Source organism: Onychostruthus taczanowskii, unplaced genomic scaffold, assembly GCF_017590055.1.
Source record: "Onychostruthus taczanowskii isolate IOZ18803 unplaced genomic scaffold, ASM1759005v1 scaffold6, whole genome shotgun sequence".
Taxonomy (NCBI): Eukaryota; Metazoa; Chordata; class Aves; order Passeriformes; family Passeridae; genus Onychostruthus; species Onychostruthus taczanowskii.
In genome coordinates, this window is record NW_024503679.1 from 4,650,073 (window position 1) to 4,674,310 (window position 24,238).

Consider the following 24,238-nt stretch of genomic DNA (forward strand, 5'->3'; position numbering starts at 1 on the left):
GAGTGCAACCTGTGGGTGAAAACAATGTCAGCAGGACCACGGCACCAAGGGCCACGTCCAGTCTTTCCTTAAACACCTTCAAGGACAGTGACTCCACCACCTCCCTGGGCAGCCCGTTCCAGTGTCCAATCCCCTTTTCTGTGAAAAAAATCTTCCTAAAGTCAAACCTAAATCTCCCCTGGTGCAGCTTGAGGCCACGTCCTCCCGTCCTGTCGCTGCTCCCTGGGAGAAGGGACCGACCCCCACCCGGCTGCAGCCTCCTGGCAGGGCGCTGTAGAGTGATAAGGTCACCCCTGAGCCTTCTCTTCTGCAGGCTGAGCCCCCAGCTCCTGAGCGGCTCCTCCCAGGCCGGGCGCTCCAGACCCGTCCCAGCACGGGGCTGTCCCGCACACGGCCCCGCGCGCTCCCCTCACGCCAGGGCGGCCCCGGGCGGGGCGGGCGCTCCGGGCCAGGTGCGCCGCTCCGCGCCTGCGCAGATCCGCGCGCCGGCCGCGCTCCATCCGGGCACCGCGCTCATTGTGCGCGCGGCCGCCGCGCTCGCCCGCCCGCTCTAAAATGGCCGCCGCCGCCTCCGCTCCCGCCGCCGCCGCTGCGGGGGCTCCCGCGGCTCCCGTGGCGCCGCCCACGGAGAGCAAGAGGATCAGCGACCTGCGCGTCATCGACCTCAAGTCGGAGCTGAAGCGGCGCAACCTGGACATCACCGGCGTGAAGACGGTGCTCATCGCCCGGCTCAAGCAGGTGAGCGGCGGGCGCAGGCCCGGCCCGGCCCGCCCCGGCGGCCGCTGCCGCCGCCCGGCTCCGGGGGCGGGGCGCTGGCGGCCCTGCCGCTGTCCCGGTGTGGGGGGCGGGACCTGTCCCCGCCGTGCCGCCGGTGCCCGGGCCAGGGTCCGCCCCAGCGAGCCCCCGGCGCTGTGTGGCCCCTCTGGGCTGGGCTGGGCGCGGTGTCCCGGCCGGCGGAGCTCCCCGCCCCGGCTGGCGGAGCTCGCCCCGCGGCCTTGCGGCCCGCCCACCGCCGCGGGCGCCGGAGCTCGTCGGGCGAGCCCCGGGGCAGGTTGTTGCTGAAGGGTGTCTGTGCGGAAGCTGTCCTGTTTTTGAGTGCCCTTTATGCCATTATGGATGTCGTTGTGGCCTTCTAGTGTTACGCTTCCAAAGAGAAGCGTGTGGATCTTTGATAAACTGTACTTACAAAGTGTCGTTTTAACAGCTGAAACTCAGCATTTATCGTTACTGTTCCCTTGCTCTTCTCCAGCTTTAACCCAGAGTGTTTTGCTAAATATTTTTGAGATGCCGAAAGAACTGTTTGGCTTACAGACTTCTGCTGAAGTCAAACTGTCCAGCTTTCTACGGAAAGCCATTAAAAATTGTATTTTTTTCTTATTTAGGCTATTGAAGAGGAAGGAGGTGATCCAGATAATATTGAAATAAGTGTTTCAGCTGACACACCCACCAAGAAACCAACTAAAGGCAAAGGTTAGGATCTGTTGATATACTTAATGTTCTTACTTAGGTTTGTTTTGTTTTGGTTTTTTTTTTTTTTGAATGTATCACCTTAAAAAAGGACTGTGGTCTGTATTTTGGATGCAGTTGTGACTTTACTGTTTATAGCTTCTGTTGTATAAGAAGTCCTTTGCCTTGCATGTGCGTTGTCAGTCACTGTATGCAGACAATGTATGTGGATGCTGGAGCAATATATATTGAGAGAAATACAGCTGGATGGAGGATGACTGGGTTAAGAGATGTGTGTTCTGAAGTGGTGGCTGTAGTGCCCACAGCTCCTGGAGAGCTGTGCTGTGTGTGCTGCTGTAGATGAGCTGTCAGGGGTTTGGTGTGTGCTCAGGGATCCTGAACGTGGGGCATTGCAGGAGCTGCTGGGGGCTCTGTGGGGTGTCAGTCCTGGCCCGAGGGTCTGTGTGACAGCAGAGGCTCTTCAGCCATGGGCAGGTGCTGCACTTGGCTGGCGATGAGGGCACAGCAGTAGGTGGTAGGGGGTCACTCCCTGAAGAGGACTGTGTAGTGTGGGTGTGTTAGCATGCTCTCTATTGAAGGCAGGATTTATAAACATGAATTTTCTGAATAGGTGTTGAAGCCTCACAGTGGAATGTCTAATTAAGAGATTTTAGTGTTTCTGTTACGAGAAATTAATATTTAGATTTTGTGTTGATCTGTTTGGCAGTGATTTTCTTCAGATTTTTCAGCTCTGTGTTTTTTGTTTTTTTTTTCCTGAGAATTTAAATACTGTTTTGTGAGTGTGGAGTTTGGGGGATTTTAGTTTGAGTTTGTGTTTTCAGTTGTTCTGGGAACATCTGTGATCTATTAGTACTGGGAAGGGACCTGTCTGCTTTATGCACAGCATTTTTCATTGAACAGACACATGAAGAATGTTCACACATGTGCTTCAGGAGCCTGTTTTGAACCTGAACAATCTTACACCACTGTCTGTTGTCATGGGCTGAGCTTTGTGGTGAAAGTGATTATTCAGTCAGTCTGGTGCTGTGAATGGTGAAATTAGTAAGAAAATCTGTCTACTTGGAAAGTTTGAATAACTTTGCACTTTTCACACATTAGAGAAGTGAAAGGAAATAAACTTTCAAATGTGGTTTCTTTTTTTTTCTATGGCCTTTCTTTATTCCCTGCTTGAGAAAGGTAGCTGCTGATTAAGATAATACAAGGAAACTCTTCCACAGTTTTTCATACAGAGATCTCAATGGCTCCCTGTTCTGCTGTGACAAACACTTCTCTTATCTGCTGCTTTTTATCCTCCTAGTCTCCAAACTAATATCATGATATGCATAATGTTCTTGAACTGGTTTCTTGGGTAGTTAGACTATTTTGCTTCTGCTTTTTGTCGTTTGCCAGCCAGTGCTGCTGCTGCCTGAGGCAGGGCTTCAGTAGCTCTTCCTGCCACCCCTCCTGTGCCCCAAATCCTAATGCATGAATATGACATGTGTGTTCTTGGTAAACCTCAAAGGAAAACACAGTTTGTGAAGTTCTTATCAGTTCACTTTGCAAGCTCAGGAGTTTCTCCTCATTACTTTTTAGATTACAAAAGTCTTATGAACAAATTTTGTGCCGAAAGTATGGGAAGTTTATGGTGGAACATGAAAAATTTCACTGTTTAGTCTAGGGGGAAGTATTTTTTATTGTATTGGTTTATTTCTAACTGTGTTAGATTTTTAACTACTCACTGTGAGGTGTTTTTCCTCCTTACCGATTTTGCTGACAGATTGATCCAGGCCTTTTTGCTAATGCTTGTTTTCCCCCCACCCTACAGCTTTAGACTAATACTGATGGGTCTTTAATTATTTTACTGGTGGACAGCAGTAAAATTAACGACATTACTTATTCTGTAGTATTTTTCCCTATGCTATTATTGCTGTACAAGGGAGAGTAGGAGTATTAGGTACTCATTTACAAGGAAAATACATCTTCAGGAAAGGCCAGGGAGTGGAAGTGGTGATTAAACCTCCTCACAGCAGCCAGAAGGGGAGGCCAGTGGGAGGGAAGAAAGGAGCTTGTCCTTCCAAAAAGTCACAGAGTGTGTCTGGTGTCTATAGGGCTTAGATCTGAAAGTGTTCTGTAACCAATTTTACTGGAGCTCTTAAGGTCTGTGGAAGAAGTGTGATTCTGATTCCCTGGCACTGTCTGTTACAACAGCCTGATCTGAAATATTGATACAGGCCAAATTAGAGTAGAAAAGCAGGGGGAGGGGGAATGATACATTTGTCTTTCCTGGCTCTTTTTGTGTGTATGTTTACTAAAAGGGAGGACAACACTCAAAAGATTAAGAGTGGGACTTTATTTCATACAAATTCAAAATTGCTTGCAGAAGGATTCTGTAACCCAGCAAGAATCCTTGATCAATCCTCATGCAAAGTTAGTAGAAATGTAACACTTTCTCCAGGTGCTACTTGAATTAAATAATTGCGGTAAAGAACTGCAGAGCAGCTAATCAGAAGATTATGCAGGTATATAGGTAAGATCAGTTGGTTTTGCCAATTAAAGTTTGAAAGGAACAAATGCCAAGTGTTCCTTTTTTAAGTGCCTCAGCTGTGCCTCTCCACCCTAGCATTTAGTATCTATGGAGGAATTTCTCTTTTTATAAAAAGATGACAGTTTTTGGGAAAAGCTTATCTTTTCAAGTCTTACCATTCTGCTGCCTAGTCTGGTTTCTAAAGGAAGTTACCTTACTACTAGTATGAAATATTTTTCAAATGTTTCTGATATGAATGCTCCTTTGAAGGATCTGCAGTCAAAAATGTTGCATGTTGAAATATTAAAGGTGGTCATTGAAAGTTACTTTCCTGATGAGTTCTGGAATTAGTGTGGGTGAAGAACAGATTTTAGGCTGATAATATTTAACTTTGGAGAATTAATGTGAGCAAAGACATTTATTTGCTGCTCTGCAAGCTTCTGAGGCCAGTTATATACCTGTTAGTTTGTGTCTCAAGTACCTCTCTAGTTTGCAACTGAATTTCCAGTTTGTCATTACTGTTTCTTGGGTCAAAAGCTGACAACTGACAGTGGCTGGCTTGTACTGTTGCCCAAATAACTTTGACTTCTTTATTAAAACTGTTTAGTTACTTAAATACAAGAACAAAACAAAGTAAACTATGTTGTACACTTGGTTTTCACAGACCTTTCTTTCTAAAAATAATGAATGACTAAGAACTGTATTTTTTAGACACAGCAAAAGACTTAAATATTCCTGTACCTCATGGTACCATTTCAGAATTAGAAAAGGATTGTTTACTTTTGTTAACATTGTGGCAAATTATACTTTTCAAGTTGCACTATACCTCTTTATGCTATAGAGGGTTTATTCCATTGTAAGGATTTATCTCCTCTTTCCCCTCTTATCCCATGTTTTTGATTAATCTTTAGCATTAGGTATGACAGAACCCTGTTGGGAGTGTCAGCAGGAATACCAGAGGAAATACAAACACTAATTCTTCCGAAATTTTCTGCTAAGTATGTGTCACTCTGCTTCTGCCTGAGATGCAAATATCTAGTTGTCCAGAATACAGTCTTCTATAATTTTGTAAACACTCAGCCTGAATTTCTCACATGGAGGACCATGAATAGGTAGAATAATCTTGTGCTCCTGTAAGGCTTGTAAATGAAATGAAAGCTAAACCTGCATAATGTAAAACCAACAAAGATGTTCTCATTCTTCTGCTTACTTATAAGGAGAAGATTTGTTCTCTGTGTAGTAGTCTGTTGCAATTTTACGGTGTGTAGCAATTGCTGTTGCCAGAAAAGGGATTGGGCATGGCTTGTAAAGGAGTGCCATCACTCCAAGGTAAATGAGTGTTTGTGTTGTTAAGCACCCCGACCTGTGGTGAATGCTGCATACACACTGACATTTTCAACAGCCACTGCTTGGATAAACCTGTACAGAAACTTGGGTGTTGACAACTTGTGTGACTGGGGACCAGCTGTGCCCCTTGTCTGCAGGAGGTTCAGCTGCTCTGGCTCTGTTAACTCACCCTTCAATCAGGTCAGCACGGGTCTCGAATAAGTTCAGAGCAACAGTTGTTTTCTGTAAGGTGTGTGTTGCAATCTGATTTTAGTTATGTGAATTTAAGTGCCAAGTGTGCCTTTAAGCAGTCCACTGTAAATGAATGTCAGTCAGTCAGCTGTTGATTTTTTTGTACATGCTGGCTTTCTGGCAAGTTACTGTACCAACATCTGAAAACTGTCTGTATCAGAACCTTGAAATGCCACTTTGGAGTGCCATAGTGTAACTCTAACCAGAGCAAAGTAACCTGAAGCACAGAACTTGAGAGGGAGAGCAAACTTATACCACTTTCTGGCTTGAAGTTGAAAAGTGAAGGTCATTGTTCAGGTCTCCTTATGCCTTGGAATACCTCTGGTACTCAGAGTAAATGGGACTTGCTACAAAGACAACAGACACAGTATAGAAGGGCTAATGAAGTTATTACTTAATCTAGTAGCAAATAAAAGAGAAAACAGCTTCATTACTGAATGCTGTAACTTGTTCTTGATGAGGACCAGTCAATAAAATAGAGTTCTCTAGCTGCTATTGCATAATGATGGGGCTAACTTGAGGTAGCTTTGCCATTGATTTGGTTTTCATTTCTGTTCCCTATAAAGTCTTGGTTCTAGTCCACCAGCCATACCTCCTCAGGCAAAATTATTTAAATTATTAAATGATTTTAAGAATAGCTTTCATGATAGTCTATGCTAGAGAGTTGCTAAATGGCTTGGGCATCTGACCTATGTGCTTGCCTGTCTCTGTGTGTGCTTAGCTGGGTATGGGATGCAGGAAAAACTTGGTCTTTCAGGTTTAACAGACAAACTGAAATGTGAGAGAGTAAAACAGAAAGCAGGGGAATGTGTGTAGAAATCCTTGCTTTTTCTTATTGCTTTTTATTTATGTTGAAGATATCTGGGATCTGTAGATTCTGCCACAGAACACTAAAAAGCAAGCACAAAGTTTGAGTTAGTCTTTGTTTCAGGCATCAGCTGTGATGCACATCAGAAACTGTCCTTTCCAGTGTAAGACCTCTTCCTGAGAAGAGCTGGCTTCCCTTAGCATACCTGTGCAGGGGGCTTTTTGCACCAAAATCTCACAAATCTATTGCATTCCAAGTATAAACCAGGGCTTTCTGTGGGTTTTGGGGTTGTTTGTTTGTTTTAAGCGAAGTAAAATCAGTGACACTGAATTTAGATTTGAAAGTTTAAATCTCATGTTTTGCAGTCACAGAAATAGCTTCTGCCATGTGTCTTTTCCTGGAGATCAGTGTGTGCCTGCACTGAAAACAGCAATGTGCTTTTTCTAGGAGTATGTTCAGAGTGCTGCCTTTCAGGGAAGTGAGTAAAAGCAAGTGGAATCCAAGCAAACCCAAAGCAACAGTGTTCCTTCTTGCCCTGTAGCCGAGTACTTTCCAGCTTTGAAGTGCATTTAAGAACTGCACATAAAAGACCATGGAAATTAGTGGCTGAAAAAACTGAGTATTTCAGCTAGAAGAGATGTCCATACTGTGTTGAACTTTGGCTTATGGTTTTCTTTTATATTCCTTTGGAATAACTATAAAATTGGTTTAGCCATTCATTAGAAGTTGAAGGGAGGAGGGAAGATTCGATGCCAAAAAATGAAGCATTAAGTGTTAATTATGACTGCCGTCTCATTTGCATTTGAATTGACACTGAGTTTCAGTAGAAGATACAGTAAAGACACTTCCTAACAGAGCTGCTTTTGTACCTTGTGCTACTGAAAACTGTTGCATAGGCTAATCTTTGATAGACTGAATCAAAGAGACAGAACGTTCTTCAAAGGGTGTGTTTGTGTGGAGATGTTTCTGTCTAGTGTTCTTAGCTCTTGTTTTTCAGAAGAGTAAGGAAATGCAGTGGGTTCCAAAGGGAACTGTGTCTAGTCATTATCCCCACAGAGACATCTCTAATAGAGAAAAGTGTGCCTGTGCTGGAAGAGCAGCATTCCTCAGTGGAACAGGCCCTTAATACAGTACAGCATATGTAGAAAGCAGAAGTGCTGCACCTACTCAATTCTTCTGCCTCACTTCATCCTCTAGTGAAAAGCACTGAAAAAGGTGGCTTGGAGAGGCTTGGAATTGCCATGCTTGTGGATATTCAAAGATGCAGCTAAATAAAGCCCTGAGACACTCTATTGTCCTTGGAACTTCACTGTAATTTTCAGCAGGCAATTGGGTGGACTAGATGACCTTTAGAGGTTTGTTCTAACCTAATTTCTCAGTGATGTTAGTTATGCTCTAAAGAAGACCTCTCCAAAGTCATAATGTCTAGTTAACCTCAGTAATTCTGGAAATGTTTAGTTTCTAGTTCAGCGTTCTCCTGAATTCCATTATCACTCAAAATAGAAGGATAAGTATTAAGATCACTAACTTGGATGTAACCACTTGCTTATTGAACAGCATTGATTGTTCATTCTCACTCAGCTGACATTTTATCTCCTTATCTTAAAAATTACTGTTTTTGGAGGGCTATATTATAGTGAACAATCCAGCTAAACTAGAACAAGTAGGGAATAATGAAGTAAGACCAAACACATAATCAGTATTAAAAGTGTGCTCTACATAGCAGGTCTAGCCACAGCATATCCCATCATTTCAGGTAAAAAGCAGGAAGCTGATGAATTGGCTGGTGATGCTTCAGTAGAAGAGGACTCCTTTGTCAAGGTAATAAAAGTATGTAAAAACTTTTCCCATTTTGTATTTAATGTCAGTGTTTGACTTCAGTTAATGAAAAAGCTTCCATTTTCTTTGTGGTAATTTATGTGGAAATTTGGAGCCTTGTTTTTATTGTTTTCACAGTGTGATGCCTAAGGGTATGAAGCTGGGGGGTTTTCAAAACATGATATGAAATTTATTATGCATGTATGACACTTACCCAGCAGAGAAACACTGGTTCTAGCAGTGATTATTTCAGAATAAAGCTCATACTTTTAATTATATCAAGTATTTGTGTTCACACCAAAAGGAAAGTGAATTGGAGACTCAAGATGCAAGTGATCAAGATGGAAATGATGAATTGAAAGACTTCAGAGAATCTGTTGAAGATGAGAACTTGAATTCTAAAGAATTGCCATCTGCAGAAAAGAAAAGATACCATGACCTGGAGCCAGTGGAGACAACAGAAGATGTGGAGAAGGATTCTGAAAATCAGGTACTTGGCTATATTTTACATGAATTTTTATTAGGAAAATGTACATTTTTCTTAGTGTTTGTTACTGGGAAGTCAGAACTAGTTTTTGTTTGTCTTGCTTATCTCTAAAATATAGGGTTTTTTGTTTTTATTCTACTTGACTCTTCTATTTGCCTTGATTTGTATTTGAATAGTCGTGAAACAAATGTGGCACTGATAGATAAAATTCTAGCAGAGACCATAAAGAGTTAGTTCTAAGTGGTCCTTTTCCCTTGTACTAGCAGGGACTTGTGCCTTTCAGTTCAGTGTTCAAATTCTTTACATCAGGAGAACTGCTCTTGGATGTTCACATTGTTGAGTGTGTATCCATTTAAGTGTTTACTGATCTGATGGAATCTCTTGGCCCTCTGAATGTTTGAGTGTCTTGTAAATAGTTTCTTATCTTGTCCCTTTTCTATTTCCATAGGAAAATGAAGGTCCAGACATAGAAGATTACACTTTTCCAGCTGTCCATGTGAGTTCTAAATGCATTCTCTTAAGCTGATTTTTGTGTCTGTTTAGTTGGAAGAGATCACTTTAGACTGGTTTTTCTGTTCCAGCATGCATGTTAGAGTCAGATGATGTAAGACTATGAAGGTAAACTATATGGGAAACTGTCAATCAAATATTTAGTAATGCAGATAATTGTGATACCAAGTAAGTTGACCTATTTAAAGACACAAGTCATGTCTACAGTTTGGGAGTATTCAGTGCATATACTTCACAAAGAATGTTTCACACTCCCTTAAAAACATCAGAGGGCTATGCCAGATGCTGTTGTAGTCTGTACAGCCTGTACTGGAGTTTGGAACTTCAGTTTAATGTAGAAGTTTGCCCTTGCAGAATGTGGGGAGTGTGGAATGGGGTGAGGTTGTTTAGGGATGCTTTTTGGTGTTAATACTAATATCTGATCTCTTAGTTCAGAAATTCATTCTGAGTTACATGGGACTGGTGTCTGGAAAGCGACATCTCATATGGCATCTCTTCCTGTGTAAAACTAATGAGAAATAAGTGAATACCTATTGAAATCAGAGTTTCATTTTTAAGTAGTTACTGGAGGGAGGCTACCTAGTTTCTGACTTCTCTCCTGAGCTTTTAAAGCTAATGATGGACTGCTTGCATTTCTCTGAAAGCAGTAATTAGCAGCTTGACATCCATTCTGAAGGCTTTGGTAAGACATGGAGTAGTTTAGAAATGTCCCGTTGAGTTGAGGGGGTAAGACAATATCTGCATGTCCCAATCAATTGCAAACTGCAAGTGTTGCAGATAAATGCCAAGTTGCTTCATAAAGAAGTTTCATAACATTTTTTAGTGATTTGACAAGGGAGGTGCACCAGTTTGGTTCCTGGATAATCTTTGGAAACAGTTTTCATTTCAGTATTTGCCTTCATACAATAGAAATTTTATGAAAAATTCAAACTGTTCTTAAACTTTCAAAATAGGAGACATTTAGTGTTGACTTCCTTTTCTTGCAGGATGGGGAAGATGAAGAAAATGAGAAAGGTATGTCTAAAGTTTAATAGAGTTCAGAGGTCTTACTCTGGTAGAGCAGGCAACTTTCTCTTGTAACATTCAATCTCTACTAATACTAGGCTTATCTCCAGCACTAAGTATCAGTTGTCTCCTCACTGAGCTCAGCACCTGGAATCACTGCAGTCAGTTTATTTCACTCCTAAGAGTTACTTTACTCTTAAGAGTTGATTACAGTACTTATCAGTTACTGTGGTGGATGTATAATATAGTTGCAATACTATGATTCTTAATAAAACCCATAGTATGCAAGGACTGATTTTAATACACGGTAAGTGTTGATGCCAAAGCCTCCAACTTGCACTGCAGTAACTGATGTTGAGTGAAATGCTGCACTCTCACACTGAAGTTGAGCACCCCACAAATGTATGGACCATCATATGCTTGGCTTACTGTCACTTAGAAATACCAGTTGTACATAGGATGGTAAAACAAGTGTTTGAAAACCTGTGGAGTGGCTACCATTTTTTAAGCTGTGCTCATTAGTGAAGCTCTAGAAGGAATGTAATGCATTTGGGCAAACAGACTTCCTGGACAGAAGTCACAAGGATTCTACATTTTGTGGACTCGAAAGGACATGGAACACCATCACTGTACACAAGATGGAATGAACACATTACTGAAGCTACAGGATTACACTACAGACTCCGTGTTTACAAGGGACCCATGGCCGAAGTGTCTCATCGGTGCAAATCCAAGAATACAGATGTCTGGAGATGTCTCTGTGGGACTGAGATGGAAAACCTTTCCAGTGGATGAAGACTGAGACCATTTGTCTACGAACTCTGGATTAAGGCTCACCCATCCATGTTCTGCAGCAGCCTTGTACTCACTTGACTGCCAAGCAACTGCTTGGAAAGGAAAAGAACAGCGAGCACCGACGTGGAAGACTGGCTGAATTCTCCAAGACTGTAATGCTTTCGGATTTGGGAAGGTTGGAAGTTCTGGAACCAGGAAGATTCAAAGACAGATTAAATCAAACTGTGAACATCCAAAGCAACTATGTTCTTCTGGAATGCTAAACCCTAAACTGGAAAATGGATACTTCTTATGAAGAACGGGTATCTCCAGGATGGAACCATATTCTCCCTCCTAATGTTTTGGTATTTGTCTCTAGAAAATGTGTTTTGCCATGAAGAATAAGTGATCCTGGGTAAAGGATTTATATTTGTGTTAATACACCTTGTGTTTTTTTCTAACCTTCCATCAGTGCTAATAACTGGCTTTGTATTTTCTAGGTCCTATTCTAGCTTATGCATATGAAATTGTTTAAACTTCTTGTTTTGCCATATTTATTCCTGTTAAATCCTCTTAGATAAAGCAGGTTCTGGTGATGGTACACAAGAAGTATCTAAACCTCTTCCTTCAGAAGAAAGCCTAGCTGAGGCTGATCACACGGCTCATGAAGAGATGGAAGCTAACACCTCTGTGAAAGAAGCTGAGGATGATAACATATCGGTTACAATCCAGGCTGAAGATGCCATCACTCTGGATTTTGATGGTGATGACCTCCTAGAAACAGGTAAAAATGTGAAAATTACAGATTCTGAAGCAAGTAAGCCAAAGGATGTGCAGGATACCATTTCACAGAGCCTGGAGAAGGAAAGCAAGGACTATGAGGTGACTGAGAACCATAAAGATGGTAAGAAGGAAGACTGCGTGAAGGGTGATCCCGTCAAGAAGGAAGCCAGAGAAGGTTCAAAGAAAGCAGAATCTGGAGACAAAGAAAAGGATACTTTGAAGAAAGGTCCCTCGTCTACTGGGGCCTCTGGTCAAGCAAAGAGGTTTGTTTTTCTATGTCAGTTCTTTACGATACTGAGTACCAGCATTCAATAAGATCACTCTACATTAAGGGGGTAGCAGCAAGAATCTTATAATTAGTATCCTATGCTCCTGCCTGTAGGTTTTTTGACCGCCATAAGTTACTTTTTAAAATTCAAGATCTTCGTATAGACACTATGTCCTACTGATTGCATTGTCGAATTATCAGCATTTATTTATTTTTTTCAAATTGACGATTTTTTTAAATGTCCTTGTGATGATGGTAATGAACAGCTATCAGTTCTAAGAACACAAAATGAAGTCAAGTCCCCGTCCTGAAATCTGGAGAAGATTGCCATATATCCACTGAATAGAGTTGTCAGAAAATCTAGATCTTCAGGCATCTTGGGGAAAATCAGTGCAAGAATCCATAAGGGAATCATTTGTTCAAATATACAGTCTGGCCCTTTTTCATTTTTATTTTTTGAAATGTTAACTTGTCTCTTAGTGTTAGTAGTATAAAATGTAACACCAAATTCTGTAGTTTCAACTTTCTTCTGATTTTTTTAATTTGCTTCTCTAGCTCTACTAAGGAATCTAAAGAAAGCAAGACAACATCAAAGGATGATAAAGGTAACTATTATGAATTAGAGTAGTATTTCCTGAACTAAATGCTTCCCTGATTGAGAAATTGCTTGCCACGTAATAAAATGGTTTATATGATTGAACTCAGCCATCTCTAGTAAATTATGCTAGAGGTACAGTAGTCATTTGCTATATGTATGTGTCCATATATTTTGTTTCTCCTTATGCTAGGTTTGTCATAAGATCAAAAATACTTATTCTAAAGACTTGATGAAAATATATTCTTCTATTACGGAATACTTTTGGAAGCCAATTCATTTAACATTTCCCAAGTCTTTGTTTGGATGTAAAGCTGTAATTTTCAGATAAATCTGCTGTAACTTACAACAAAACAAGCAAAAAATAATTGCAAGCACTTAAATGTAATGTCAATTAAATTTTTTGTCTTGTTTGTAATTCTAGCTCATTTTTAAATAAACTGAACTCTCAAACAAATACTATAGCTGAGATGCCAGCTTGCAGAATTGCACTTGTGGCTTTTTAATGTATTAAATTTTAACCTATTTTTTTGCCTTGGAGATTCCATCTGTTTCCATAAAACCCTGTATTAAGATTACAAATTTGAAGAGTGGAACTCAAGAGCACATTCATGTCACCAGTTATACTGGTGCTTCATGGTTGAACAGATGCATTTGTGTGAGCTCATGTGTCTCCTTATATTACCTACTCCCTTTCTGCCAAAAACCTTTGTCACAGAATCTCTGGCATAACACTAAGGAACGAATGAAACTTTACCTGATAAACAAATTTGAGAGGAAATTTTTGTGGCAGACATAATTGAGTCTTCTGTAGGTGTGTCTTTTCATGACAGTTGCATGCTTACAATGAAACTGAAAGCAGATTTGCTGTGTCTTCATTTATGTAGCATATGTGATAACTGTGATAGTTACTGTTTAAGGCTTTCTTAATATACACAGCCAAAGCCAGGATATTGGCTGATTAATGGTACTTATTGGTGGTCCAAGTGTATGACAGAACCATAGAGTATTATGGGTTGGAAGGGACCTTAAAGATCATCTCATTCTAATGCCTTGCTGTGGGCAGGGACACCTTCCACTAGCCCAGGTTGCTCCAAGCCTTGTCCAGCCTGGCCTTGGATACTTCCAGGGATGGGGCAGCCACAGTTTCCCTGGGCAGCCCATGCCAGGGCCCACAGGGAAGAATTTCTTTGTTATATATCTGAACTAAAATCAAGATAACCTTAGTATGACCATAACTGAGACGTTTAGTTAATCTTGATGCATTGAAGAAACAAAGCTATCCTTTTTTTTCTCAAGACAGTGAAATTACCTTCTAAAACTCTGCATATCACAAGATTTTCCAGTTGTCAAGATGGAGACTAGTTCTGGTCTTGACTGTAGGACTGGCTGCATTTTAACATATCCTAAAGCAGTTCATTTATTTAGCAGCAAACAACAACAGGCTGAACTATGTAACAGAAGACTGAAAGATACTGGGAATGGGATTACATGAATCTCTTTTGAGTTCTTATTGCTGTGTTGTTGCAAAAATACCTAATATATGGGGTGAGGGGAGTATTTAAGGCACATAATGTTTTTCCAGCTTTTATTTAGTATTTTCTTTAGTATGTGGGAAATAATTTTGGTGGGCTGTATCTAGTTCTACATCCAGTAGTATTTAAAAAAAACTGCTCTAGATGAAGCTGATACTTCAAGAAGTTGTGGAAATTGACCACATGATTCTGGAGGCTGGGATTATCCAAGTCTCCTGTATTTGGCTTTCTGCTGTCTCTGGTAACTTGAGCAGTGTACAGACGTCATGATGGAGAACAAATACAAAAAAAAACCAACAAGCAAAAACCAAAATATTTTTATGGATGGTAGCTAATGATAATGTTGAAGCTAAATGTACATACCCAAATAAGGAGTAAAACATGCCTTAAACAAAGATTTGTATTATTTTTCTGTCCCTGTCCTTTGGGTACAAGCTAGCCAAGCTGTTGGTGTCAATAGATGGTTAAATGAATGAAATCTTATGGCATATATTTTTTTCCTATAGAAGTCTTCAAGAAAGGTAACCAGATAAACTATTACTTAGAGGTAACAGGCTAAGTTTCTCTTTTCAGCAACACTTTAGTTAAATATTCAAGGTACCTTTGTCTCCTTAATTTTTTGGCTGTTTTGTAAAACTTGTTTCAGGAAGCACGAGCAGTGTTAGTGGTAGCAGTGGAAGTTCAACTAGAAACCTCTGGGTTAGCGGACTGTCTTCCAACACAAAAGCTGCTGACTTGAAAAATCTCTTTGGCAAATATGGAAAGGTATTTCATGGGGTGTGATACCATGTGTGTGGTGTGTGTCTATTCCCCCTCCTCTGTTCAGTTACAGAAATAAATACTTGGTTTAAATAAAGGTTTGAGAGGAAATATCTGACCAGTGCAATCTAAAACCCCATATTGCAGCAGTAAGAGTGTATGCTTACAGGAAGAATCATATGTTCATTTATAAGAAGGTTTTCTTCCTGTGGAGGTAAGATAAGTACAAAAGAAATTTCACAAATATTCTGGTCAGGACTGGCTTTTAAAGTAGTGATGGCTATGTTCCTTTGTAGCAACTGTATTTAACCATGCTACTATGTGTACTAACTGATAAAATTGTAATACAAATAGTGTTTATAGAACATCCTGCTTTGGGAGACTGTTTTTAAAATGTGTTCTGAAGGCCTATGAATGGCAAGAATTGGTAAAAAGATGTGACATTTAATGTGTGATCCTTTAGGGACTCTTTCAATGATTTAATGGTTTTATTTTTTAGTCTGCATAAATTAAGTCTGTTTTCCCAATTTTGGTTAATTGAAACATACAAATTCCATAGAACAACGTGGAAATCTTGAAAGCTAAGTAGTCTTGTAAACCCAGGGTTCCCCTTTTCTCAAGGGAGTTGCTGATAACAGTGTGAATTTGTAGTGTGTGTAAGCCTGTGCAGGTATGGTGTTATTGTATCTTGGGAACTAGTTAGAACCTGAGCCCTGTGACTGTCAAGTTATGGGTATTGATTATGGCATATCTGATGTTTCCAGTGCATTTAGTAGGTGATTTTATTTAATGCATCCACAAGTGTGCACACCTGAGAGTATATTTTGTTGAAACTTCCAGTTAGTTACTTGGCTGTTTTCACTGTAAAGCTGGTTAGTACTTAGATTTATATAGCTTCTCAGTTTTAAAATTGATTGGGAAATATTTCATGACTGTACCATGACAGTCTAGACAGCTAAAAAGATTAAATTGATGACAGCTAGAAAGATAAAAATGTGGCCGTTAGAGCATGACTATGGCAAAAAGACTGGCTCCAGTGGCCATAGAAATTCTAGCAAGGAGGAGGAGGAGCGTAAGGTTAATACCTTCTCAAGAAGCAGATGTCAGAGCTGACTGCTAAAATGGCTTAACTGACACACTTGCTAGATGACTTTGAAGAATTGACTCCCTTATTAAGTTACTACATAATACTGTTTATATCTTCCTGCCATTAATTGGCAGCTGCTGACTTTTTTTGTGGGGGTTCATCTGTCAGAGATGAACTAACCAAATTCAGGACAGTGGTGTTTCTGTGAATGAACTTGGACAATAACTGAAGAGAAGCACTTAGATAATGGACATGAAGAGGTGACTGGTCAAAACAGGATGCAAGCATTAACATGCCTTGATGTGCAAGCTGGGATAAAGTTCTCAAAGCTTTTGAGAATTTGGGAGTGTCAATCTTTCTAGCAGGGTGGGAGCTATGTTGCTGGTGAATTGGAGGGGTTGTGGTGAATTTGTTTTGTTTTCTTATATACTAGGGCAAAAATCTTACTGGAATACCATAACTTCCTTAGAAATGTCTCTCTCAGAACCTGACTTCTTCCTGTTTGCATAGGTACTTGGTGCAAAGGTGGTCACAAATGCACGAAGCCCGGGGGCAAAATGCTACGGCATAGTAACAATGTCCTCTAGCACAGAAGTGGCCAGGTGCATCGCACACCTGCACCGCACAGAGCTGCACGGACAGCAGATCTCTGTGGAGAAAGTAGGTTTCATAACATGAAGACTCTTCCCAAAATAGACCATCTTTTATAAGAATCTGTATTAACCTATTTGCTTTTGAAAAAAAAAAATAGGTGAAAGGTGATCCCTCCAAAAAAGAATTGAAGAAGGAAAGTGATGAGAAATCTAGTTCGGGTAGGAGCATAGGAGATAAGAAGACTGCATCAAGCGACAAAGCCAGCAAGTAAGGAATTTCACATCTTCTGAAATTGTGGAAATCCTCTAAGCTGAATTGCCCTCACTGGATTTTTGTGTTCTTTTTCCTAATAAGAACTCCATCAACCAAAAAAGAAGAAAAGAAATCAGAGAAATCTGAAAAAAAAGAAAGTAAAGAAACCAAGAAAACAGAAGGTAAAGATGAGAAGAGTGATAATGGAACAAGTGGCCCTAATCAAGAATCCACTAAAAAAACTGAAGAAAAGAAAAGAATAAGTATGCCATATAGCCTGTTTCCTCCTGTTGAATCTGTGTGTCTGACTTGTCTTGGGGGCATGTTCTTGCTCTTACTGGAAACCAGACAATTAAACAGCTGTTGTTTTCTAGACTCCAGTAACACATTTATTACTTCCATACTTTATACTAATATTTAATTACAGGTATGTGCTGGTATGCTTCTCCTACCAGTACCAGTTCACATCAGAGATTAGAAATTAGAAATCAAGGAGATTTTTTAATAGGGAAATAGAGATAGCTCTGTGTGTGTGTGTTTTTAAACCTTCTTTTATTTTTTTTTTTGTTTCCCCCCTTCACTAGGTGGTAAAAGCCCAGGTCAAGTTGTAGTTTTAGACCAAACAAAAGGAGACCAAGGCCACACTAGGACAGTTAGAAGGGGAAGGTTTGATAAAGTAAGTATCTATAGATTTGATGCAATCCTTACTTGATTTGATCCTACCTTGCAGTTGATATTTGCACTGAAGAGTCACTAATTGTTAAGCTTAGATAGAAGCTTTGTATGCTTTGGGATTGCTAAGTCATTAATCATACTTGAACGTAGCATCCAGAAATCTCCCTAAATGAATGAGACTTCTGAAATAACCATTGTAATCTCTATCTATAGCCACAGATATTGAGGAACAAAGAGCGTATTATTCAAGAGAAAGTGAAATTCAGGGAATACAGGGGTAGAAAGGATATCTTGCCTTTTGAAAAGATGAAGGAACAGAGATTGCGAGAGCACATGGTTCGATTGGAAAGAATACGACGAGCTGTTGAACTGCGAAGGTAGTAATTCAACTTTTTGCTAAAGGCTATTGTATACATTAATTGATCAGATACTATATTTAGAAATCTAATCAGAATGCATTCTGTCAAGCCTTCTAACCAGATGTTAAAGTCTGGGACTCTACCTAACAGTATCTTTATGGGAATTGACAAACTCCAACATTTTTGTGTAATCTTTTAATAGCTATATGTACACACATGGCTTAGAGTTTGTTACAGTGGGGGGTCTATCTCATAAGTGTCACTGCATGCCAGTTTTCTTTTTGGAAAGGTGAGAAGTAGGCTAGAAGACAGGGCCAGAAGTAGTGTTTGGGATTTGCTTGTTTGTATTATGCTTGATTTGTAATTTAAAGATACAACATTCTCAGTTTAAAAACAAACAATCTTGACCCTTTAAATAGAAAGACCAAATGGCTGCACTGTTCTGTTCTGCTGTTTTCATATGGCCAAAAGCTTGCAAAGAGCAGTTAAATGAGCTGTGTTGTTAGCTGGGTTTCCAGCTAACAACAAAGGGAAACAATTCCTAAACAAAGGAATTCCCAGCAAGCCTAAAGCTTAAAGGAGAAAATGCCTTTTGCGCTTCCTCTAGGCTGTATTATGGGAGGTAAAAAGAAGAAAGCAAGATGAAACTGTTCATGAGTCTACTAACCAGTGCAACCCAGACTGGTTGTGATTGGCCATCTGTCTGTCTTTTTGGACAGAAACCCCTAAGTAAATGTTTTGTTAGCTTGAAGAAGACAAAAGCTACAATAGCACTTATTTTTTTTTGATCAAATCATATTCTTGGCTACTGAGTACTGTTGTTACTGTGTGCCATGTGACAAATGAGAAATACAAATTAAGAATAAAATACATCAAGAAATGATTCTTGAAATAACTTTTCCTATCAGTTGTCTGCTAATGGTTCTATAGATAAGCTAAAACCACTTGGTTACTTGGGGCTAAAAGGAGTAGACTTCTGGTGCAAGGACTTCTGTGAAGAGCTTACTCTGAATTAATTTTTGAATGTCTATGCCTAAGGTGATGTTAGTTTTGGATGACAAAATTTTTCAGATGAATTTCTGCTACCTCTTTTTTTTTCTTCAGGCGAAGAGAAATTGCAGAGCGAGAGCGCCGCGAGCGAGAGCGGATCCGGATAATGCACGAGCGAGAGGAGTGCCTGCAGAGGGAAAGGGAGCGACTCGAAATTGAGAGGCAGAAGCTGGAGAGGGAGAGGATGGAACGGGAGCGTTTGGAGAGAGAGCGTGTTCGGATTGAGCAGGTGGGCAGAGCTGTGCTCTGGACTGTGCAGGAGCTTTTTGGAGGATGGCCCAGTTTGCCCTTGCAGGGAATTTTGCTCTTCACTCTTCTACCTGGTCCTTTTTCTTTAATAAAACCCAGCCAAACATTACATAATTCACACTGTACAACAACGGGAATCTTCATCTTGTCTGCTTGGGAGTAATTTGATGTAAAATGCTTGCTACTGTAGCAGCTATACAAGTCAGTCTCTAAACATGAAGTACTATAGATCGCTTTGTCTATACCACTCTTCCATAATTTGGCTAGATTTTTCCTATGGAATACCACTGCTAACTTCAAGAAATGTCTGTGGGCAATAAATACAGTAGTAATAAAAGAAATTACCTGGAGACATTTCTATGTAACAGCCAATAGCATCTTCAGATCTGTTGTCTACTTTTTTAGAGAAATATTCCCTGTGCTCTTTAATGTTAGATGCTACCCAAGGATAACCCCTAACAGAGAACTGACAAGGGATATGTCTGTATCCTTGTGAAGTGTTCTCTGGGTATCCCTAGTAAAGAGCTGCTCTGTTTGTGGTTCCTTTCGTGGCAGGAACGCCGAAAAGAAGCGGAGCGAATCGCGCGGGAGAGGGAGGAACTGCGGCGGCAGCAGCAGCAGCTGCGGTATGAGCAGGAGAAGAGGAATTCTCTGAAACGTCCACGGGATGTGGATCACAGGTAATTCTCAAACTGGTCTTTTGCAGTGCATAATAAAAAGCAAGAACTACAAGCTTTGTATCAAATTTGAAAATGCATTTGGATCTGAAGCAGGTCTTCACAGAAAAACTGGTTTTCTGGTATTGGTTTGGTTTGACATTAGTTTATGACAAACGTGAAACATTCCTTATCTGTAGAAGGGAGCTTTGAAATTAGAAAAGCATCCGATTAATTAATTTTTGTTGTGTGAAAAAAACCACAGTCCAGAGCATTTGCTGAGAAAAACTGTTCTGCCTTAATGGTTGAAGCTTCTACTTTAAGAATTCATATTTCTGCTAAATGGATGGTTAGTTTTGGGTGTTGTCTTAAATGATTTTGTCTACTACTCTTTAAAAAGTCTACCTTTGTCAGTGGCTTTCCAAAGGTCAAATAAGCATCTCCTAAAATAGACAACTGACTCTCAACAATTTTCTGTGTATTAGGCCTTGATTTGGCTACAGGTGACTGATGAGGGTTCCTTTGTTTTGGCTAAAGGAGAGATGATCCTTACTGGAATGAGAGCAAGAAGATGGCTCTTGATACAGATGCACGTTTTGGCCATGGCTCAGATTACAGCCGCCAGCAGAACAGGTTCAATGACTTCGATCACAGAGAACGAGGTCGATATCCAGAAAGTTCTTCTGTTCCATCATCTTCTTTTGATAGGTAAGTTTAGATAATGGAGCAGGTATTTGTGTGCCAGCATCTCTGTGGATTTCACTCCTGACTGTTCAAAACTGAACGTGGTGCTAAAGGCTTTACACAGTTCTGATATAATAGAATTGCAGTACTGTCCTGACATTTCTTGTGTCTTCAGGACTGGCCACTTTTATCACGGAATCTGATCTGCTTTTCTCTGAGGACTTTAAATTAGCTACCTGGTGGCCTTTTTGTGAGACATTTCAAAAGGATTTTTGCAACTATTCCTTCCTCTTTCACATCTAGTCATAAATTCCTGTGGATTACCTGTGTAATTTACTGTGCAGGAAATGCTGGTTCCAGATGGAACTTCATGGTTCCAGTAACCACTAGTAAAGCTAAGACCACATAATTGTAGCTTCTGAAATTCTGCTTTTAGGTTGCAGTGAACTAGAATTGTAAATACAATTCTGACTTAAGTACAGCATTCCCCGTTTCATAGTGGTCAAAAAGGCAGTGCTTAAATGACACTGGCCAAAATAGGAGCAAGTAAGTGCATAAGGAAATGTTTAACTGGCTGTTAGAACTCAAGCTCAAAATTACAGTTGTAGAAATAAATACAGTTTGGGGTGGGAAGGATTTCTGTTCCACATATATAGTAACAAACAACTAATGCAGAGATGAGTGATATTTTATAGCCTCATGCATGTGCTTACACGTGCAGAGAAAGGTGAAAATGGGAAACAAGCAAATGACTCTTTCCTACTTTAACAACTTAGGCGAGATCGTTTTGTAAATCAAGGTGAGGCAAAAAAGACTCGCCCAACAGCACGAAGAGAAGAGCCAGGCTTTGAGAGATACCCCAAGACCTTCAGCGAGTCCAGAAGGAATGAACCGCCACAGGCACGAAGCGAACTCCGGGACACGGACAGACGCGAGGTGCGAGGAGACAGAGATGAGAGGAGAACGGTGATAATTCACGACAGACCAGAAATCCCACACGGCCGACATCCCAGAGAAACCGCTTCCAACCCACCGCGGCAAACAAACTGGAAGAGCGAGGGGAGCATAAGCACAGACAAACGGGATGGCAGGTAAATGTGCTGACTAACCAGGGAAAGTCCTGATTCTTGTAGAATTCACCCATAGTAGCAGTTCCTCAAGAATTAGTGTGTGAACAGAGAATAGACCCTCTGCTAAAGCAAAGCATTGGAAGAAATATGTAGGGTGTCAAATGCTAAATCTCAGCTAGGAACTGGTTGCTGACTCCCAGCAGTCTGTTCTGAATCATGAATAGCAACACAGAGTTAAGGAGGCTTTTGTGTGTAGAATGCAGATGTAAACAAGTAGCACATGAGTTTGAATTATTTAAAAAGCCACATAGATCTAAGGGAATGTTTCTGAGAAGTCACTGCAGGTTGCTAGGAACCACAAGAATCTCTGCTGTCTACATGTGCTGTGATTTGGTACCAATTCAACTATACTGAAACCACAATTTTGATGAAAGCAATTTTTACAGAGGCGAGCGGCCGGATCGGTCGGGAAGGGAAGTGTCCGGCCACGTGAGGGGAGCGCCTCCCGGGAGCCGCAGCAGCGCCTCGGGCTACGGAGGCAGGGAAGGAGAGCGGGGCGTCATGGGAGAGAGAGGTGGAGGACAAGTGAGTCACCTTCTTGTGTTCTGTGTGCAAAGGAGGGGCTGGAAAATGCAGACTCATGCTGGGAAAATGACCATATAACATCATCAACATGGTTCACAAGCATTCTGCCTATTTTCAGCTTAGTTTTCTTTATGTTAAAGGTTCTTTTTTAATAACCAAAAAATTACAGAAAAATTACTCTATTCTTCTTGTCTGGCATCTTTGTGATAAGAACAATACCTGAGAGAGTAGATGATTAAGCTTTTGAGAATTTGTTGTCACTTTTTCAGGATTTTAACCTTACACTCACTGCCTGCTATTTTCACTGCAGTTTGTAATGTGATACTAAGTAAAAATCTTTCTGCAAGACTTGTCTTTAAAGACTACAGATTAATTCACTCCTGCTGGTAACTCCTGAAGTACTTAAAAAGTATTAATGTTCTTCTTCCTGAGTTCTATGTCAGTGATAATGAGTTCAGGGCAGAACTGGCAGTATGAGTTTGTGGAACCTCACTCGCTGCATACCCATACACTCATCATTGCAACCAAGTTTGTTACCTAGAATTAACAGGGATATTATAAACATGTGTGAGCAGCCTATGGACTGAAATCTTGAAAGATTTGTGTATTTCTGTCAGCTGTAAGCTTATCTTTCTTGACAGACCTGTTGCTTGTAGGTAAAACAGCCCCTTCTTTGTGAGAATGACTGTGTGTCACTTTCTCCCCAGCACTACAATGAGGACAGACACGTCGTAGAACGCCACAGTCGTGAAACTGGACCAAGGAAAGAATGGCATGGACCTAGTTCTCAAGGGAGTGGCTATCATGACACAAGGAGAATGGGAGATGGCCGTGGAGGAGGGGGCATGATGGCTCCACATACAAGGTACAGAAACCACTCCTTCCTCTCCATTCCCTACTGAGCCCCTGCAAGCTGTGGTGTCCTTGGGAAGGGCAGCAGTGTGGGTGGCAGCAGGGTGACTCCCTGTGGCTGCTGCACAGCCACAGCCCCACCTGCCTGGCCAGCACAGGGCACCCCAGGGTGCTGCTGCTGCCAGCAGGGCCCAGCAGCACAGCACTGGGGGACTTATTGAAAAGTCTCTTCTCCTGCATGTTTTCAAGTCCCTTTTGAGACTCGCAGTTTAACAGTTGAGTGATAGGAGATGTAAGAATATTATTACCTGTGCACTAGGAGTTTAGGTATGTATCATAACACTTTTTTTAAAACTTCTGTTTCCAGTAACTCTTCACCCATTAATAGAGTTGTACAGATCACAGGCAATTCCATGCAGAGGGGAAGTGGCTCAGGATTTAAGCCATTTAAAGGTGGACCTCCACGAAGATTCTAAGATCTACAGCTGTTTGGTTTCAAGATAACTTATTGAAATTTCTTGTAAACTTTCTCTGATTAAGAACAGGAAATCTTGTCTGGAAATCCTGGTTAAATTTTTTTAATTTAACATGATTATTTTCCTCTCTATTTTGGAGGCATTTTCATAGTTACGTTGTAATTTTGGATAGTTTTTGTGTATCTTTGATAAGCATTTTCCCTGAGGCACTAGAGCTGTGTAAAAAGAAATTGGAACCAAAATATTTGTTAATTCTGTACAAAAGGATAGTTTGCAGCTGTGTGCTAGTAGTTTGATTTGCCAACATTAGCTCCGTGGTGTCATGCTTTAAAGTTAGCTACTTCTCACAACATCCACAATAACCTCCATTTTGAAGGTTGTCCAGACTATTATCTCTGCTTTCTAATTTGTAGAGAAATAAGATTTGTTCTTTCATTACTGGGTATTATGTAACCTATTTTTGCAGAAGGTACTGTTACATTGAGTGCATTTATGTGTATTCTTGCAAATGTATTCTTTTGAAATAAACCTTCATATTCTGTATAGCTTCTACTAAGTCTTCAAAGCAGTCTTTGGGGAAGGAAGGCACAATTGAACAGACATGTTGGTGTAGCAAATCAAAGCACAGGTGCCATTAAGTTTTAACTGAAACTTGTCTCCTTTACTGTTACTGAATTGAAAAACTTAGGAGCACGTTTGCTCACAGAAGAAAGATTAGAACCAAAAAATAGCAAAATACTCAAGCAAGGCCCAAAAAAT

The 24,238-nt window shown here is 40.7% G+C and overlaps 1 protein-coding gene across 7 annotated transcripts; it reads left to right on the forward strand.

Moving 5' to 3' along the window:
- The first annotated feature begins 516 nt into the window (after nt 1–516).
- On the forward strand, nt 517–24,020 carry SLTM (SAFB like transcription modulator). Of its 7 annotated transcripts, none has more exons than XM_041418873.1 (21): nt 517–738; nt 1,383–1,470; nt 8,113–8,186; nt 8,479–8,664; nt 9,110–9,157; nt 10,158–10,185; nt 11,528–11,996; nt 12,557–12,606; nt 14,778–14,896; nt 16,488–16,637; nt 16,729–16,838; nt 16,926–17,086; nt 17,408–17,499; nt 17,712–17,875; nt 18,962–19,136; nt 19,712–19,836; nt 20,350–20,520; nt 21,273–21,587; nt 22,001–22,151; nt 22,859–23,016; nt 23,371–24,020. In XM_041418873.1, exons 1-21 carry the CDS (start codon nt 556–558, stop codon nt 23,477–23,479), a joined length of 3,126 nt encoding a protein of 1,041 aa, XP_041274807.1. In that variant the 5' UTR covers nt 517–555; the 3' UTR covers nt 23,480–24,020. The 7 variants fall into 7 exon arrangements, with proteins under 7 accessions (XP_041274807.1, XP_041274809.1, XP_041274811.1 ...); XM_041418875.1 differs by having other exon boundaries at nt 22,013–22,151; XM_041418877.1 differs by having other exon boundaries at nt 16,926–17,005.
- Nucleotides 24,021–24,238: the final 218 nt, after the last annotated feature.